This window comes from Phaseolus vulgaris, chromosome 8 (assembly GCF_000499845.2).
Source record: "Phaseolus vulgaris cultivar G19833 chromosome 8, P. vulgaris v2.0, whole genome shotgun sequence".
NCBI lineage: Eukaryota > Viridiplantae > Streptophyta > Magnoliopsida > Fabales > Fabaceae > Phaseolus > Phaseolus vulgaris.
This window is the reverse complement of record NC_023752.2, coordinates 52,759,588-52,777,731: the sequence shown is the minus strand read 5'-3', so window position 1 is coordinate 52,777,731 and position 18,144 is coordinate 52,759,588. Positions and strand designations below refer to the sequence as shown.

General features: G+C 33.8%; 1 protein-coding gene across 1 annotated transcript; it reads right to left on the bottom strand.

The window, feature by feature from the left end:
• Positions 1-13,996: 13,996 nt before the first annotated feature.
• LOC137825340 (uncharacterized) lies at positions 13,997-14,674 on the bottom strand. The gene has a single exon (XM_068631012.1). It carries the CDS (start codon positions 14,672-14,674, stop codon positions 13,997-13,999), a length of 678 nt encoding a protein of 225 aa, XP_068487113.1.
• Between the last annotated feature and the right edge of the window lie 3,470 nt (positions 14,675-18,144).

Genomic DNA, 18,144 nt, shown 5'->3' with positions numbered 1-18,144 from the left:
TATATCAAATGCTTTATAATATATTTTCTTAACGATAAGAACTTTTGTTAAATAGTAGAGGAATCAATGTTTAGGTGATGATCTTAATAATTTTATATTCGAGGAATCAATGTGATTGACTCTTTTTGTTGCATCAATATCAATTAAGTAAGAATTTTGTATGTTTTTATTTACAAAAGTACAAACAAGTGAGAAAGATTAACTTCAATCCAAATTCTATCAATCAACTTCTCATAATCATCTATTTTGGATTTTATTTAAATTACAAGAACCTTTTATTGAAACAATGTTGATATCTTTTGAATCAATTTATTGTACATATTTCAATATCTAGCGAGTTTTACACATTAAAATTTTAAGAGAATTGTTTCTTGTGGGTTCAATATTCGTCTTTTTTTGACTCGATACACTTGCCGAATTAGGTCAACAATCTTATTGCATCTAAGATGTTCTTAATGTTTTATTAGCTTTTTGTTATCAACAAAATGTACAAGGGTTCATTTGAGACTTAATCGTCTTAACAAAGACAACATCCCTAAAGACAAAAAACTCTATGGATTGAATATTCTGTAGAACATATCTTTTTGCCCTCTTTCTAAAACCAATAAAAACACATTTTGATGCCTTTGGATCAAATTTCCTTTTATTTGTTGACAAAGTGCTAGCATAACGTAATGATCCAAACACCTTTAATCCATGAAAATTTGTTGTAGTTTTGTAAAGCATTTCATGAGGAGAAAAATAGTTTAAAATAGGTGTGGGAAATATCTTTAGAATATACGCAACATGTATCACAAAATATGATCAATTATTTTTTGATAAATGAGATAGTATCATGAGAACTCTTGCTACATTTAATAAATGACCATGTCTCTTTTCAATTATATTATTTTATTATGGAGTATTGACATATGATGTATGATACATTATTTTTTTGTTGACAAGGAAATTAGTCATAAAAAATTTAGTCACATTATCACTTCTTATTTTTATTGTTGTCTCAAATTATGTTTGAACAAAACCAACAAAATTTTCCAAAGTATAACTTTAGATTTTTATTTTAAAAGGAAAATCCACGTGTACCTCGAATAATCATGAACTATGGTCAAGAAATATTTATGACCATGAATTGATGATATTGAGTATGGTCCCCATAGATCTACATGAATCAAATGAAAACATTTTTTAGATTTAGATGTACTAATAGGAAATGAAGTTTTTTTTTGCTTTGCAAAATGACAAACATCACAAATAAAAGATTTGTTATATTTAAGAAAAGGAAATTTATTCTTGATAACATCAACACATTTGTTTGAAACATGCCCTAATAAAAAATTCTAAAGGGTTTTTAGATCACAAGCACTGACATTAACAATATTAATGGTATGTGTAGATTTGTTGGGTTTGATTTGAAGTTTCTAATAGGATGGGAGCTTGAGTATATAAATTTTATCTTACATCTTATCTGAATCAATCATCTTTAAGGAGTTCTTGTCTTGAATGTGATAGTCATTAAAGTCAAAGGTAAGAACACAAGATAAAAATCAATCAATTTTGTTATTAAAAGAAGACTAAAAGTGAAACAAGGAATATACATAACATTGTCTCTGACATGATTTTGATTGAGAAAAACACTTCCAAAACAATTGGCAATGACTTGATTTCCATTTGGTAATTTGACACAAATAGGATTAATTTGATGATATGAAGTGAAATGAGTTAAGGATGAACAAATATGGTCAGGAGCACGACCTTCAAGAATAAAAAAGCTTAAGGGAGAGAGAAATTTATTACCAATGTGTGTTGTCCTGTTGGAATGAATAACACAAACTTGATTAGGAAAATTGTCACTAGATTTAGGTTGTTGTAAAAGAGTTAACAATGCTTGATATTGTTCAAGAGTAAAACCAATTTGTTGAGACTACACTTCTGACTTTGAACCTGTGTAATTCTGCTCATCATTATTAGAATCTATATTCTAAAAAACTGCATTAACACGTCTCTGATCATGGTTCTGGTTTTTAAACTTGAAATAAGGGAGAAAACCATTCTTTCTATAAGATGTATCAACGGTATGCCCTGTCTTTCCATAATGACCGCAAATTTTATAAATATTTCCTCTTCCATAGCTTCCTCTTCCAAAACCAGAACCTTTTCCATAGGTCGCAACATTGTTTTTTTAACCTCCTGTGCTAGTAGCAATCATTACCTTGGACTGATCACCAAAAATATGTATCTCTTGTTGTGTAACGAGAGAGCAAACTTTATTCAAGGATGACAAAGTGTCCATCAATAGCATTTGAATTCTCAGTCAAATAATTATCATTTAGCCGCCTTTGAAATTTAATAATTTGGCCTTGTGCTTTATATTTAGAAACATTCACAAAAGCATTGTAGGTGCATTTAAAGCCACATGAACAAGCAGGTTGTGGGCGAAAAAGATCAAGCTCATCCTAAAGAATTTTTAGCTGAGTGGAATAGTTTGTAACAATCAACTCACCTAGTTTGAAAGAAGAAATCATCTACTGAAGAACATAAATATGAATCATGTCTCCTTATGAGAACCTTTCCTTTCAATCATTCCATATGTAAAGGGCATTGTTCATACATATGATGCTATGTGTGATGTATTGAGAAACAACCAACATATTGGTGCTCTGCCATGGTGGAAACAATGAGTTGGTATGATTGGGAGCTTCTATGGTTCCAATAATGAAACTTATCTTGTTCTTTGAAACGAGGCTCATTTGAAATGAACGAGACCAGTGATGATAGTTTAGTCCCTCAAGAATAATAGGGACAATAAGAAATGAAGGATTACCTGATGAACTAGCATGGTAAGGTGAACCAAGATCTTATGAGGAATCAACAACTTTACCCACGGGTAAATGTAGAAACTAGAATTCTATCATCAGAGCTCTAATAACATATTAAGAAGTGAACTTTAAACCAAACTTAACCTTATAAAATCGACTCTTAAGGTGAGGTTTGCACCCACTTATATACTATGAAATGTCCTCATCTCTAGTTTACGTGAGATTTCCAACACATCCTCTCATGCTGAAACCCTTCAACTCGTGCGTGAGATTATATATTTATAGGTAGTCCGATAGTGACCCGATAACGAGTGACCTTATAAGCCCAACAAACTCTCGCTAGGTTGAGTTCTAAATGACTCTGATACCATATTATAAAAAAGAACAAATAAGAACAAAAGAGACCAAGGAAGACAAAGGATATGAGAAGGAATATCTCTTATGTTTTTCTGTTGAAATCAAAGCAGATGGTCTGAATATATACAAGAAGTACATTCATTCTAGGTCTAGCTAAAGAGAGAGAATGGAAAACAAAGAGTCAATCAATAAAGGCTAGAATCTGATAAGACAAAATAAAGGTTATTTACATGTACAAAGAGAAACAACTAAAATTAAAAAAGACAAAATTGATATTAACTTCCTTTTAGAAGCCTTGTATCTATATCATTTGTCCTTTGTTCCACTAGGTTATGTGTTACGGTGTTCTCGGATAAGAGCACAAAGACTGAGAAAAAGAAGGAAAAAGTCTATATAGATGAAATTAAAAATCACTCTCCCCCTGTTACATAGAATTTGTCTTATATAGACCACATACATTATTGTAAGCCAATCCCTATAGGAAAGTTGTTCCCTTTGCTAATAGAAATATATACTATAAGATATTCCCTTAGATATGACAGTTAATGCTTCTAGATGTAATCTTTGAACTTTGTGGGCTTTGTTATTTTCCTGATGGGCCTAGAAGATGTGGGCCTAGTATCAATTGCCTCCTCCTGGGAAACAACCTTGTCCTCAAGGTTGGTAGGTACTGGGTAAATTGGGGCAAAAGGAAGTGAAACAAAAGGAATTGAATTGTGGGCTTCAAGGTAGGAGAATTGGGCCATGAGAATTGAGTGTGGGGCATTTATTGGGCTGGAAGTGGAATTGCAGTCTTTGGGCTCTTTAGGATGATTTGTAAAAGGAAGGTTCTGGAGAGTGGGGGTAGGTGAGGAGGTGGGGCCCGCTGGTGTGATTAATGTAGTAGGTGAGAAATGATTGGTAGCTGGTTAATTAATGAAGTAGGTGCGGTAGGTGAGAATTTTGGTTTTGCTGAGGGTAATAATGAATGTGCGTGGGTAGCTGATAAATTAGGCACGACTGGGGTAGGTGAAAAGTTAGTAATTATGGTGTGGATCCACGTGGCTGAATGTTAATGGTTGGACTGTGCAGTTTAACACGAGTCGTTGATGGTGGACACGTGGTAGAAACTGAAGTGGTTTGAGTGGGGTTTGATATTACCAGTTGGTTTGAAAGTGTAGAGTTAGAAGCAATGTTTGTTGAAGTAGGACAGAATGTGTGGATTGTGTGGGAGATGGTCGAGGGGGCAACATCCTCTTGAGGCATATGAAAGGAAGAAGGTGGTTTGGGTCCGTGATATGGTTTAAGCAAGGAAATGTGGAACATCGGGTGGATTTTGGAAGAGGGTGGAAGGAGAAGTTCATAGACAACTTCGCCGATGCAGCGACTGATGGGGTAAGGACCGTAGAATTTCCGGGAAAGCTTGTTTTGACCTCTTGCTAAAAGAGACGTTTGCAGATAAGCTTGGCGATGGAGGAGAACCCAATCGCCGATGTCGAAGGTGTGATGGCGTCGACTCTTATCAATTAAGTATCTGTATGGTATGGTTGAAGACATTCTTATCAAGGTTGACAAATTCATTTTTTCTTATGAATTTTGTTGTGATGAACATAGAAGAAGACAAAGAGGTTCCTTTGATACTTGATAGACCTTTTATGAAAACTGCTAGAGTTATTATTGATGTGAATGTTGGAAAGCTTAAAGTGAGAGCTCAAGATGATGAGGCAACTCTCAATGTTTTTGAGATTTTGCAACCTTCTAATAAAGGGAAAGATTGTTTAAGAGATGCATAAAAGGAAACCTTTCCTATAACTAAAAAGTAGTTGCACCCTTTAAATATGTTAGAGAAAGTTCTACATTGTTGTACTCCACAAGTAGTTAAATAAGAGAAAGAGTTTATGCCTAAATCCGTGGAAAAGAAACTCACTATCAATAAGTTATCTACATCATGTTTGAAGGAGGAAGACAAGGTTCACCTGGACACAAGTATAATGAAAGATGAGTTTAGACTGGGTCAACCAATTATGTTTAGTAGCTCTAAAATAAAACTCCTACTTATAAGGTTAAAGACAAAATGGTCAAGTTTGTGTGTTGTCAAGAAAATCAGGACTGATGGAACTATTGAACTTGAAATACTCCAAAAGAACTAAAGTTGTAACCAAAAAAATGTTGCAACAAAGGGCTCATTCACCGTGATTAAAACAGGCATCAAGCTATATGACATTAAACAAACCTTTCTAGAAGGCAACCCAATTTTTATTTTTTTTTATGTTTGGTTATGTTTAATATTTTTTGTTTGTTTTGCTTTTGTATTAATATGTTTGCATTAAGTGTTTCTACATCAATCTCTTGGTTTAATTCTTGTTTTGAGTTGGTTCATCTCATTCCCACGGGGATGACCCCGACATAGTTCGGATCGTATGTTGCATCACTTGGGGACATGTATTTTTTTCCTGAGGAGCATGTCCAACATATGATGTTGATACAAATATACATGAAGAATTTGAGAAAGAGTTGGATGAACTCAAAGGATATTGACAAGCGTTGAAATGAAAATGGTTTTATCATTTTGATTTTATTTTTATTTTTTATTTTTATTGTTAGTTTTTTTTTCCTTGTAATCTTATTTTGCCAGTTTTCTTAGTTTCTTATATTTTTTTTTCTAATTTCTAAGTGTTTAGTTTTTATAGTATTTAAATTTTGTTTTTTTTGTATTTTGTTTTGTGGTTAATTATAAATTAGACCTTAGGTTTTAGGATTAGAACAATTAGTGATCCCGACAAGGGTGAAAAAAAAATAGTAATGAATCTATATTCAAATTGAACTAAGATTTTGTTGTATGAAAATTGAACAGGATGATTAGTTGGAACAGTCAATGACAAGTAAGTAAGAAATTAGATTAATTAAACCAAGTTTGTGTGTGAACCTTAAATAATTTGAGTGTTTCACTGATGAATTGACAATTGTGGTTGCCTAATTTTTTTTATTATTGACATCACAAAAGAACATGGAAATGATTAAGGAATTTGTATAAATTTGAATTATAAAACTCAGAGCCAAATAACCAACTTTTGTTTAAATTGATTACAATTTTGGGGTAACCCTTTTGAGCAAAGATTTTTTTTTATTACATCCTAAACCTTAAGTGATATATTTTCCTACCTATTGCCATGCTTAGGAAAGGAGAACATAGACACAATTTATATATAGAAAAGAGGAGGGTTGGTTTTGGTTGTTTTTAATATTTGAAGTTTAAATAATTCATTTTGTTGGAAATAAGAATAATCTATTTCTATTATCTTTGAAAAAAAAAGACAAAAAAAGAAAAAGAATTATGATGAATTAGGGATATGGAACGAAAATGGGGAAAATGTTAAGAGAAATTGGTAATACGATAACACAAATATAAATGCATTTGAATTGTAGGTATGTTCTTCTTCTTTTAAAGTATGCATTTTGTTATCTGAAAAACCAATGTAACCCAACCTCATTACAACCTAACTTATCTTGTTCTTTGAAACGAGGCTCGTTTGAAATGAACGAGACCAGTGATGATAGTTTAGTCCCTCAAGAATAATAGGGACAATAAGAAAGGAAGGATTATCTGATGAACTAGCATGGTAAGGTGAATCAAGATCTTGTGAGGGATCAACAACTTTACCCACGGGTAAATGTAGAAACTAGATTTCTATCACCAGAGCTATGATAACATATTAAAAGTGAATTTTAAACCAAACTTAACCTTATAAAATCGACTCTTAAGGTGAGGTTTGCACCCACTTATATACTATGAAATGTCCTTATCTCTAATTGATGTGGGATTTTCAACACATCCCCTCATGCTGAAACCCTTCAACTCGTGCGTGAGATTATATATTTATGGGTAGTCCGATAGTGACCCGATAGCGAGTGACCTTATAAGCCCAACAAACTCTCGCTAGGTTGAGTTATAAATGACTCAGATACCATATTATAAAAAAGAACAAATAAGAACAAAAGAGACCAAGGAAGACAAAGGATATGAGAAGGAATATCTCTTATGTTTTTCTATTGAAATCAAAGGAGATGGTTTGTAAAATGAGAGGTGCCAAAAGAAAAAGTAATGATCTAAATTATAATGTCTTCTGTGTTTTAAAGAATCACCGCTCTTTATAATCACCAGCTAAATGTTGCTTGAATCTTGTCTTGATTAAAAAAGTTCATAATCCCACAAACTTTTTATACACAAATATTGAAAAGTTATCCAAAATAAACATATTCTTTAGTTAAATAAAACATATGAGTAAAAAGGTTATACTTTTTCAAAGTTTCCATTTGCATCATTATGAACATATCGATAATGGTACATATGGTAAGCTTGAGGTTTTTATAATTTTTGTAAGTATTTATGATAACTCGTATATTTCTATCCATACAATTTTTATGTTTTTTTTTACTTTGTTTATTTTTATATATGAATTTATCTAATATTTATATATATTTAATATTTGTATAATAAGTCTCTTTGGAATTGCATCATGCTATATGTGAACTTTTAAACTGTATAAGGAGATAAATAAATAAAAATAACAAAAATACTTTTTAAGAAGATATAGTTTTTATGTCAGTACAAATAGAAACTGATATACAAACTGACATAAATGTTAAAACTTTCTATAATGTTAGTTCTTTAAGTTCACATATAAAATTCACAATAAATATATACAAAATCTCTATCCTAATAAAGAATTAAAAACACCACTTTTAAAACACACGTGTTTTGAAAAACTTAATTTTTTTCATTATTAGCTGTTTTATGAAAAATAATTTTGTTTATAAAATAAGCGGACCATCAACTAAATTTTATTATTTAAAAAAAAGAACATTATTATGTATCTAAAAATTGTAAGATAGTATTTTTTTTAATAATTTTTTCCTCTTTCTACTTTCGACATACTACTTTTCTTATATAGAAGCTTTTTTTTTCGTGTAAACAAAATTAATTTTGGATAAAGTTATCCAAATAAAAATAGCTTCTGATTATAATATATTATAGCAATAATAAATTGTGGATATAACAATTAAATTTTGCAGCTTTCCCAAATACATCACTAATTATTTTTGCTTATTTCAGCAGAACTCAAAGTTCTTAACAAATTTCCGGGCTATAAGAAATTGATAAGTGCAATAAAATATAATTTTAATATGAAAAAACAAATATTAAGTAAATAAGGTTTAGAATCGCGTTGTGTTGGTAACAAACTGAAGGGCCGCAGGCCCACATTTGCGAGTCGGCAAATGTCCAGGACTTATTTTATTTAGGGCTGTTTCTTCTGGCACTTAACTTTTATTCTACACATCAAAATTTCCACTTTATCCTTTTCAGCCTGTGTAATACATAATTTAGAAAAGTTTCTGAATTAATGCATAAATTATTTTTGACATACGAATTATATAATCTAATAATATTTTTCTTTTAAAAAAAGTTTGTAGATTTTATAACATGAAAAAAAAAGTAACTTAAGAATTGTACAATATAAAAGATACATGACTCTTTCCTCTACAATTTACCCCTCGTCCCCTTCCAACATTTTCTCCATAAAAAATGGGTCATCGCCCACCCTACCATCAATAGTTTCTTATTCAAAATTTCTGCTCTTAGATTTTGACAACCTAGTGTACCCTATGACCTTGTCAATGTTGGATTTCAATGCTAGCCTTCTGATTAATTGAACCAACCTCACAAGCACCATTAACAACACTAAATTCTTCTTGTTCACTACTATGAGCCACAACGACTTCTCTACCTTCACGAACAATTTCCTCGCCTGTCATGGTGAACTGACACGAAGTTCCCACTTATCCTCGTGAACTTCTTTGTCAAAGCCAAATCCTAGGGGATCCGATCAAGGAACACCTTGCAACGAATTGAGTGGTGACTGAGGCAGCACTCGGTGGCCACAATCCCTTTTCTGGAAGTCGCAAGACAAGGCGACAACATCGTTGGCAAGGAGCTCGATGTTGGTGTCGATGTTGAATGCATTTATCATTGTATTGTTGATGGACAACAAATACAAAACCAACATATATAATTTGTTTTTACTTGAGATTGTTAGTGTCATATACACAAGGTTGAATTTCTCCATGAAATTTGTGTTGTTAGCAAGTGAATGAGAAAACTTTTATTTGGGCTCTTGAAAGACTTAAAGGATTGTGGATGTCTCCCTTCAAGTAATTGTTAGTGATAGAGATAATGCATTACCATTATGTTTCTTGAAGCTTCAAACCTTCTTTGTTGGTTTCACATTAATATGAAAGTTGGAGAAAAATGTAAAATGTTAGTGAATTTTTTGTGGAGGTTTGAAAAGTTGTTATGGATGCATGAAGAGGTATAATGGATTGTGCATATTATGATGCATTTGTGGGTGTGTTAAACATTTTAAAGTTGTTTGTTTGCTATGAACACATATTTTTTAATATGTCAATGATGTATACCTTCCACATTGCATAACCCATAATTGGAAAACATAATTGATTATGAAATATGGAAACTTCCCAGAACAACCATTCCATAATGTAACTAACAAAACAATGAAGGTATTTTTTTAAAAAAAAATTAACCTTATTTACTGCAACGATAACATCAACAAGACACTAGGTGGCAAAGACAATTATTGGTAGCAACAACGGGGTTGCCAGTGATGGGCCTAAAATGTTGAACAAAGGAGCTTTGATGATTTCAAAATCTGTCATGAAGACCTGTTACTATGTGTGTGTGTCTAGTTAGGTAGATTTTGTCTTGTAAATTCGCATCTCATTATGATTTAAGTAAACCTGATTTGAAATTTCCTTTAAATTTTTTTTTCAAATATTTGTTTATTTTAATTAGTTGATTCGTATATTAATCAGATGAAATTACTTCTATTCAAGTCTTTTGACTATAGCAAATATTTTAACAAATTGATTTATCATATCAATTGGTTGAAAACACTTACGTTTTATTAAAGGATTTAAAAATGATTTATTTTCTTTTTTTCTTTTCTGTCAACTTAAACCAACCAATTATTTTGATAAATGAACTGTTTTTTTTTATATGATGATTTCAACTATTAAAGAAAATAGTTAGTTATTTTCAGAAATCAATTAAATATTTTTAATAGAATACTATTATGGTAATCAAACTATTTTTAATTGATTTAACCGATTTCATTGAATGATCAAACTGTTTTAACAATCTTTCTTAGCTTATATAAAGAAGTTTTCTTATAATTTAAAACAACATTTTTTGAGAAAAAAACAAACTGTTTTAAAATCATTCTTGAAGATTACATTTGAATCTGGGATAACTGTTGTGATGTGAAGTAAGTTTCTGGGTTATCAATTATGCTATTCTTCATTTGTATTAAATCCATGTGTATTTGAACTTAATTCTTTTTACTGTATTGTGTTGTAAACAGATTCAGATAGGGTTTCTAAATTTTGTGTGTGGTTAAAAGTGTTGTGTGTTCTTAAAGGGTTCAAGATCAAAACTCTTGGTTGTTCTTTTAATCTTCGTTGATTTCTTTAGTGAATTCTCAGTGGTGTGTTGATGACTGAATGTAACTATTGGTTAAGATTGAACTAGTATAGTTCTCTTGTGCATTACCTCTCTCTCTCTCTCTCTCTCTCTCTCACCTGATATTTGTCATATAATTTGTTTTAAAGTTTTATGCATGTAAATCAACCAATTGAATTCTCGAAACAACTGGTTTATATTTTGGTCATATACCTGTTATACTTTTTATAATAAGTTGAACTGGTAAATCAATTAGTTGATTTAATTGGATTTTCAATCTAACACCAATATTTGTGAAAATCTTTTGAAAACATTCACCCCCTTCTTGTTTCAAGCCACCTATTCTAACATGGAACATTGACATGGAGGAAGGAACAATGACTATAAGGAAGGCAAGAGACAAAGTAAAAAGTGGGGAAGAAGAAAAACATTAGGTTGAAACGTTCATTGAAGGTATTTGCATCATTTAGCCACCTCCATAAGAGTACACATGGAAATTATGCGGTGCAAAAATAAATGCCCAAAAAATTGTGATGTTGTCTCTTGAAAAAAAAGTGTATATATTTAAGGAGAAAGAAATAAATCTTTTAGCACCACAATAATTTCTTCCTACACCTTCATACGTGAGGAAAAAGTTCAAATTGGTCATGGGTCGGAAGCATTCTAGATTGCATAACCCATAAATCTATTCTAGATTGTACAATGAAGAATTTATGAATTGTGTTATTAAAAAACATATTTTGAATTGTACAATTCAAAATATATTTCCAAATCCAAAAATGTATTCCAAACTACACAATCCAAAAAAGCATAAGTATTGTACAATTTGGAATATGTTTCTGCATTGCGTAATTTGGAAATGCATTCTCGATTGTACAATCCAAAATAAATTTTCAGATTGTGTAATTTGAAAAGACATTCTTAATTGTATAATCCACAATATATTTCTAAATTATGCAATCCAAAAATGTATTCTAGATTGCATAATCTGAAAATCCAAAATATGTTTCCATAATACATTTTTGGATTATGCAATATAGGATGTATTTCCATATCTACAAATGTATTCGAGTAATCTAACACACATTTTTGAACTTTGGAATCCAAAAATATAAAGTATAGGCAATTTAGATTGAGGTGCATGAAGAAACTATGGGAGTGGAGGAAGAGATATCCAGAGAAAGGAAAATGATGATTTTTTTTTCAAGCTAGATTTTTGTTTGAAAAAAGACCTAACATGAGTTACGATCTTCATTTTGCAATGCTAAGAAACATGACCTATCATTTTTCTTATACTCCTTAAGTTACCATTATTTTCTCAGTAGATTGATTTTGTTAATCTAGTCATTTATTCATAAACACCCCTTTGAAGTTGTGCCACAAACAAAGAGTTAAAACACAAGCAAGTTTCCTCTAAGGCACAACAACACATATTCTTAATCATCATCCTTTAGCACTTAACCAACTTTTATCATTTTTTATTATATTCAAACCTGTGATACATACTCCAAAAATATAAAAAAGAAATTAGAAAACCGTGGAACTTGTCCATTGAATTGATGCAATCACAACATTTGACATGTCTTGTTTCAAAACAATTTTGGTTGATGACGTTTTGATGATTTTAATATTTGGATCTCAATCATATGTTCACATATAAGTATGGTGAGTCATTAAGTTATGTTAGCGTATTATGTTTAGGGATCTAAATTGTTTTGTGATGTTTCTGTTTGGGTCCAAAATCATGTGAATTTTTTGCCACCTTTAGACTTTCAAATCAACTTGCCAACTTAGCACAAAACTGAAAATGATAAGATTAGAACAATAATATATTTTAATTAGTTTATTTTGAGAAATAATCAAGTATTCTCTTATAACAAGATCAACATAAGTGTCATTAATTTCTATAGAATCTAAATCTTGATAATTAGTAATATAACTTTGAGTATGAGATAAACTATTTAAAAATATTAGTATACTCCCTAAGTGTGCATTCTAAAATGATTCATGTTTTACAAATTTAAAATATTAATATGTTGTTGGTTTGAATGACAGGAGAGTGGATTAAAAGTAGTGGGAAAAAACACTAAATCAAATAATAAACGTAAGAAAATAATGGTGAAGAAAAACTTGTTTTTTACAAACAACTTAATGAAGGTTGGATAGTTTCATGTCACATATTTCATATCCCTTTTTCTTTTCATTCTAGTTCTATTGCACTAGATTTGTCAATGCCAAAATCATAAATGAAGGAATTTGCTACCACACAATGCAAAAAGGGCTTTGAAGACTGTTAATGCAATCCAAGTTGATGGATTATGGATGAAGAATGGTGTGGCAGCGAAATAGGAGTGCTTGCACTAAGAATTGAAGGTGTTTTGGTGAAGAATGTAGTGAGAAAAGGTGTTGAAATTAGAAAGAGGTTGAGCCAATTTTGTAGGGTTCACTAGGCCTTTAAAGTCTGAATATTTAGTATACTCATTCAATTATATCAAATCTAAATACAAATGTAGCATAAACACCTATTTATAGACTTCCATGGGTGAAGGTAGCTTAAGGTTTAAGCTTTTTGTTTTTTTGATCAGCAATGAATTAATAAAATAAAAGAGACACTTAAGGGGTGTCCCAACCCTTTTACAAACTAATTTCTACCTTAAGAAGACAGCAATAGGATTATTACACATCAGGGCCAATCCTAACAACTTTGCTGGTTATAACTAGTCCCGCATACAGGTTAAATTACAATTCCTAGCTTACCACTGGACCTCAGAAAGAAGGCACATGCAGAAAGACTAGGTGCTTATAACAGCAACCAAATGCTTATACCAGCTACACCGGAACAAGTAATATTCCCTTCCATTCCATCATGTCAGCACCTACAAGGTTCATTGGCTGAAATGCATCCAGCTAAACCAGCAACAGATTAAATTCTATATTTGGGTACTTGAACCAACAACAAATTAGTAACCTCCGACCAGCTTGAAATTTCAAAAGTGAAACAAGCATGTTCTAATAATTCCCCTAAATCCAGCAACAGATCCTAGGAGAAAACCTCCCACCTTCTACAATCATTCAACAAACCAGAAACTAGGCCACTGCCTCACCATAGACAGAACCCCCATATCAGGTTGCATAACGTAACCATAGACCAACCCCACTTCTATAGTTACACCTGACCTGCCCACCATAATTCTTATACCCCCACCTCATCTCCAACTATATCTGCCATCTTACATTTGCCTCTAATATGCGTAATTTAAGCATTGATGCAGAGCAAGTTACTCTTGTGCATTTATATACTGGTGCACTTTCACAGAACTGCAAGGAGGCACTCATTGGGGTTCAGGATCCAATCTGAATACGCATAAACGAATCTAGTTGTCTTATTTTTTAACCACAACCAAGACAACAACTGAGCATTTTGGAGAATTTCTTCTGGATCTGGAACCCCTCCCTTGAAAACAACCTGATTTCGTTGCTCCCAAATACTCCTAATAATTCCCACCCATACTCCACGCCACACCTGGTTTTGCTTACTTGATAGGTGAATTAGAGAGAAGTTCTCCAAGTGATTCTTAATTTCCTTGTTTTGAACCCCCACCATGCCAACCCAGCGGTAACAACCAAACCATACTCGTTGTGCAACCGCGCAATCTATGAAAAGATGTTGAGATGTTTCTTGTGAGAGATTGCACATGACACAAACCGGTGAGTCCACAGGAACTCCTCTCCTAATAAGATTAGCATTAGTTGGGATTCTATCAAGTAGGACTCTCCAAGCAGTGATAAGCGCTTTAGGCATAGCTTTCGCTTGCCATAGAACACTATAGACACTATCCATAGAACCAGTGCTTATTTGCTTTGTCAGGGTTTGGTAGGCTGACTTAACCGAGAATGCCCCTTTTGGATCCTCCCTCCAGACCAGGCGATCCTGGATTTCCTGACACAAATTTCCTGTACCCAGAATTGCATACAATTCTTCCTCCATTTTTGACTCCCATTCAAACCCTAGGGAACATTGATTTAAGACTACTACTTTGTAACCACACATCCTCCCATAACTTAACTCTGCTCCCATCACCCGCTTTCCACCCTGTGGCTCTACCGAACCATCCTTGTTCTTGGTCACTTTCCCCACACACTTTAGCTAGATCCCTCCACCACCACGACTGGTATTTCAACCCTACTTGACCTCTACCCGTTTCTGATCCATAGAAGGATATTAGAATTTCTTTCCATTTCCCTCCCGCCTCACCCAACAACCGCCATTTCCACTTGGTCAATAGAGCAGAATTAAAGCTCCTAGTCTCCTTGATTCCCAGCCCACCTTCCTCACAAGGCTTGTAGACGTTCTCCCAACTTACCCAAGCAATCGCTTTATTTTCTTTTCCCCATGCCCATAGAAATCTCCTTTGAATACTATTAATTCTATTGCACACTGCTACTGGAGCTCTAAAGATGGACAAGTAGAACAAAGGAATAGAAGTGAAGACCGATTTAAGTAGGCATACCCGTCCTGCCATAGATAACAATTTGCCTTTCCAAGCGGTTAGTTTAACTTCTATTTTCTTTACAACCGGCTCCCAAAACTGCTTCGTCCTCAGATTTTCGCCCACTTCTACCCCCAGGTATTGGAATGGTAGCCGCATAGAATTACAATTAAGCGTCTTCGCATAAGTGTTTAAGGCATACTCGTCAATGTTAACACCAACCAACTTCGACTTATGAAAATTAACTTTCAGGCCTGACACAATCTCGTAGCATCGTAGGATTGCCTTTATAGCAAAAATATTACTGAACGAGTCTTCACATAGAAACAGAGTATCATCTGCGAATTGTAGAAGACAACACTAAATTTCATTTCTTCCTACCATTACACCCCGAAGTACCTCTTTTCTCAAAGCTTGTCTCACCAGCCCTGATAGACCCTCAGCTACCACTAGGAACAAAAACGGAGCTAGGGGATCGCCCTGTCTCAACCCCCGAGTTGGTCTAAATTCCTCCGTAGGGCTCCCATTTACCAACACCGATACGAAAGACAATACCAAACACCCTTTTATCCACTGGATCCACTTGTCATGGAACCCCATCCTCCCGAGCATGTCATACAAGAAGCTCCACCTAACGGAGTCGTACGCCTTCTCGAAGTCCACCTCAAAGCACACCCTGCTCCTGCAATTCCTCCTAATCCCCTCAAGCACTTCATTTGCCATAACCACACTATCCATTAGACCTCTGTTACTAAGAAAGGCTGACTGACACTCATCTATGATCATAGGTAGAACTTTCTTCAAACGACCGGATAAAACCTTTGTGATAATCTTATAGATTGCCCCGACTAGGGAAATGGGTCTGAATTGTTCGAGTGACGAGGGGTCCTTTACTTTGGGGACAAGTGCAATGAAAGACGCATTACATCCCTTTGGAAATGACCCTGGCGCATGGAAAAAATGCATAACTTCCATAATGTCAGATTTCATAATGTCCCAGCAGTTCTTAATGAAATTAAAATTGAATCCGTCCGGACCCGGACTCTTTTTCCCTCCGCACTGCCACACAGCTTCCCTCACTTCTTCCTCAGAGAAGCCATCTATCATGTTCCTGCTAACCTTCGAGTTTAAAGATTTAAACTCCACCGACCCCATGTTAACACCGTAGTCATGCGTAACTTTGAATCTGTTTTCAAATAGCAGTTTTGCCTCCCTGCGCACAACTTCCAGCTCCTCACACCATTGAGCGTCGACTTCTACCCCTTTAACCTCACTCTTTAATCTTCTCCATCTAATTGCCGAGTGGAAGAACTTTGAGTTGATATCCCAGTATTTGAGCCAGTTCACTCTTGCTTTTTGTCTGTACACAGAGTCTATCTTTTTCTCAACCAACCCCAACTGACTAAGTAAGTCCATCTGTCTCATATTCTCGTCTCCCGTAAGTTCGTCATTATCATCTTTACCATCCAGCTCCTCAATTTCCTTCACAATACACTTCTTGTTAGATTCTAAACAACCAAAGTTGTTTCTATTCCACACTTTAAGATCCGCCTTCAGAAGCTTCAGCTTATCTTTGAGTTTAGACATGCTGTTACCTTGGACATTATACGAGTTCCACTTTTCCTTTACCATCAACTTAAAATTCGGCTCCATGAACCACACATCAAAAGATCTAAAGGGTTTAGGACCCTAGTCTTTAACTCGCTATTTCACCACCAAGGCACAATGATCTGATACCGTTCTCGGTTACACATACTGCTTCGATGCTGGCCACCTTTGAAGCCACTCTTCCGACACCATGATTCTATCTAACCTGCTCTTAGCTGTTCCATTTGGTTTGAACCATGTATACTTTTTCCCAACAAAAGGAATGTCTATCAGTCCATTATTCTCAATGAAACAATTGAAGTTATCAATCTCCTTCTTTTGTCTTGAGCAACCTCTGACCCCATTTCTCTCATCATCCCTCCTTACAGCATTGAAATCTCCACAAAAACACCAAGCCATAGCATGGTACTGTTGCTTGAGGGTCGTGAGGGCGTCCCACAATACCAACTTTTCCTTTTGATCACACGGAGCATAAACGTTCACAACTATGCACTGGCTATTCGTTTTGAGATATTGACCCACAACAGCAATAAACCCAGTTCCACCAACATGACTGCCATAAGAAAAGGCGTCTTTGTGCCACATAGTTACAATGCTACCTGCCCCATTATTCCCTTCGTTATGAATCCAACCTATGTTACTGTCACCCCAGATTGAACAACATTTGGCCTCTGAGGCTTTTGAGGCTTCCTTCAGTGTTGTGTCATGCTTCTATGACCTCTAAAAACCCTTGCTTGTATGTCAAGTGAGGGTTTCTAAAGTGTACATGTTTATTTAAATGCTACTCTAGAAAGTGGTCCAAAAATACAATATCTGAAACTATTATACTTCAAAACTAAAAGGTTTTAATTGAACATGTGAAAATAGTCTTTTGAATAGTCTCTCCTCTTTCTATTCTTCTAGTCATGGCACGAGTTAGAGGTCCTATGTTGGTCTTGTTGGATGGTCCTCCATCAACTGTCTTAATCGAGTTTAGTTGACCATGACTTGAAATAACAAGGTAACTAATGGTAACAACAAAATGATATTTGATTAGTCATAGTAGTATGGACAAGGGCACTATTTTTTTTAAAGTAACACCAATTGATTTCTATGCCCCTTATAAGAATTAAAGTCACATATAAACACTAGTTGATGATTGAAAACCCTTATGCAATTCTTAGTTTTCACAATAAGTCCATGGAATATAATGTCCTTCACTTGCTCCACATTGTCAAATTTCTTTTCCACAACTCACTTTATCTGCAAAGTTACACGAACTATAACAAGGGATGTCCCTTCCAATAGTAATAATTCTTATAGAGAGGTAAGAGGTAATGCCAAGAAAATAAAATAAGCTAACAAGAAAGAAACTAGTTAT

Bases quoted from the DNA above. Each gene is read 5' to 3' on its own strand.
- LOC137825340 (XM_068631012.1), bottom strand. From the start codon at position 14,674: ATGGAGGAAGAATTGTATGCAATTCTGGGTACAGGAAATTTGTGTCAG.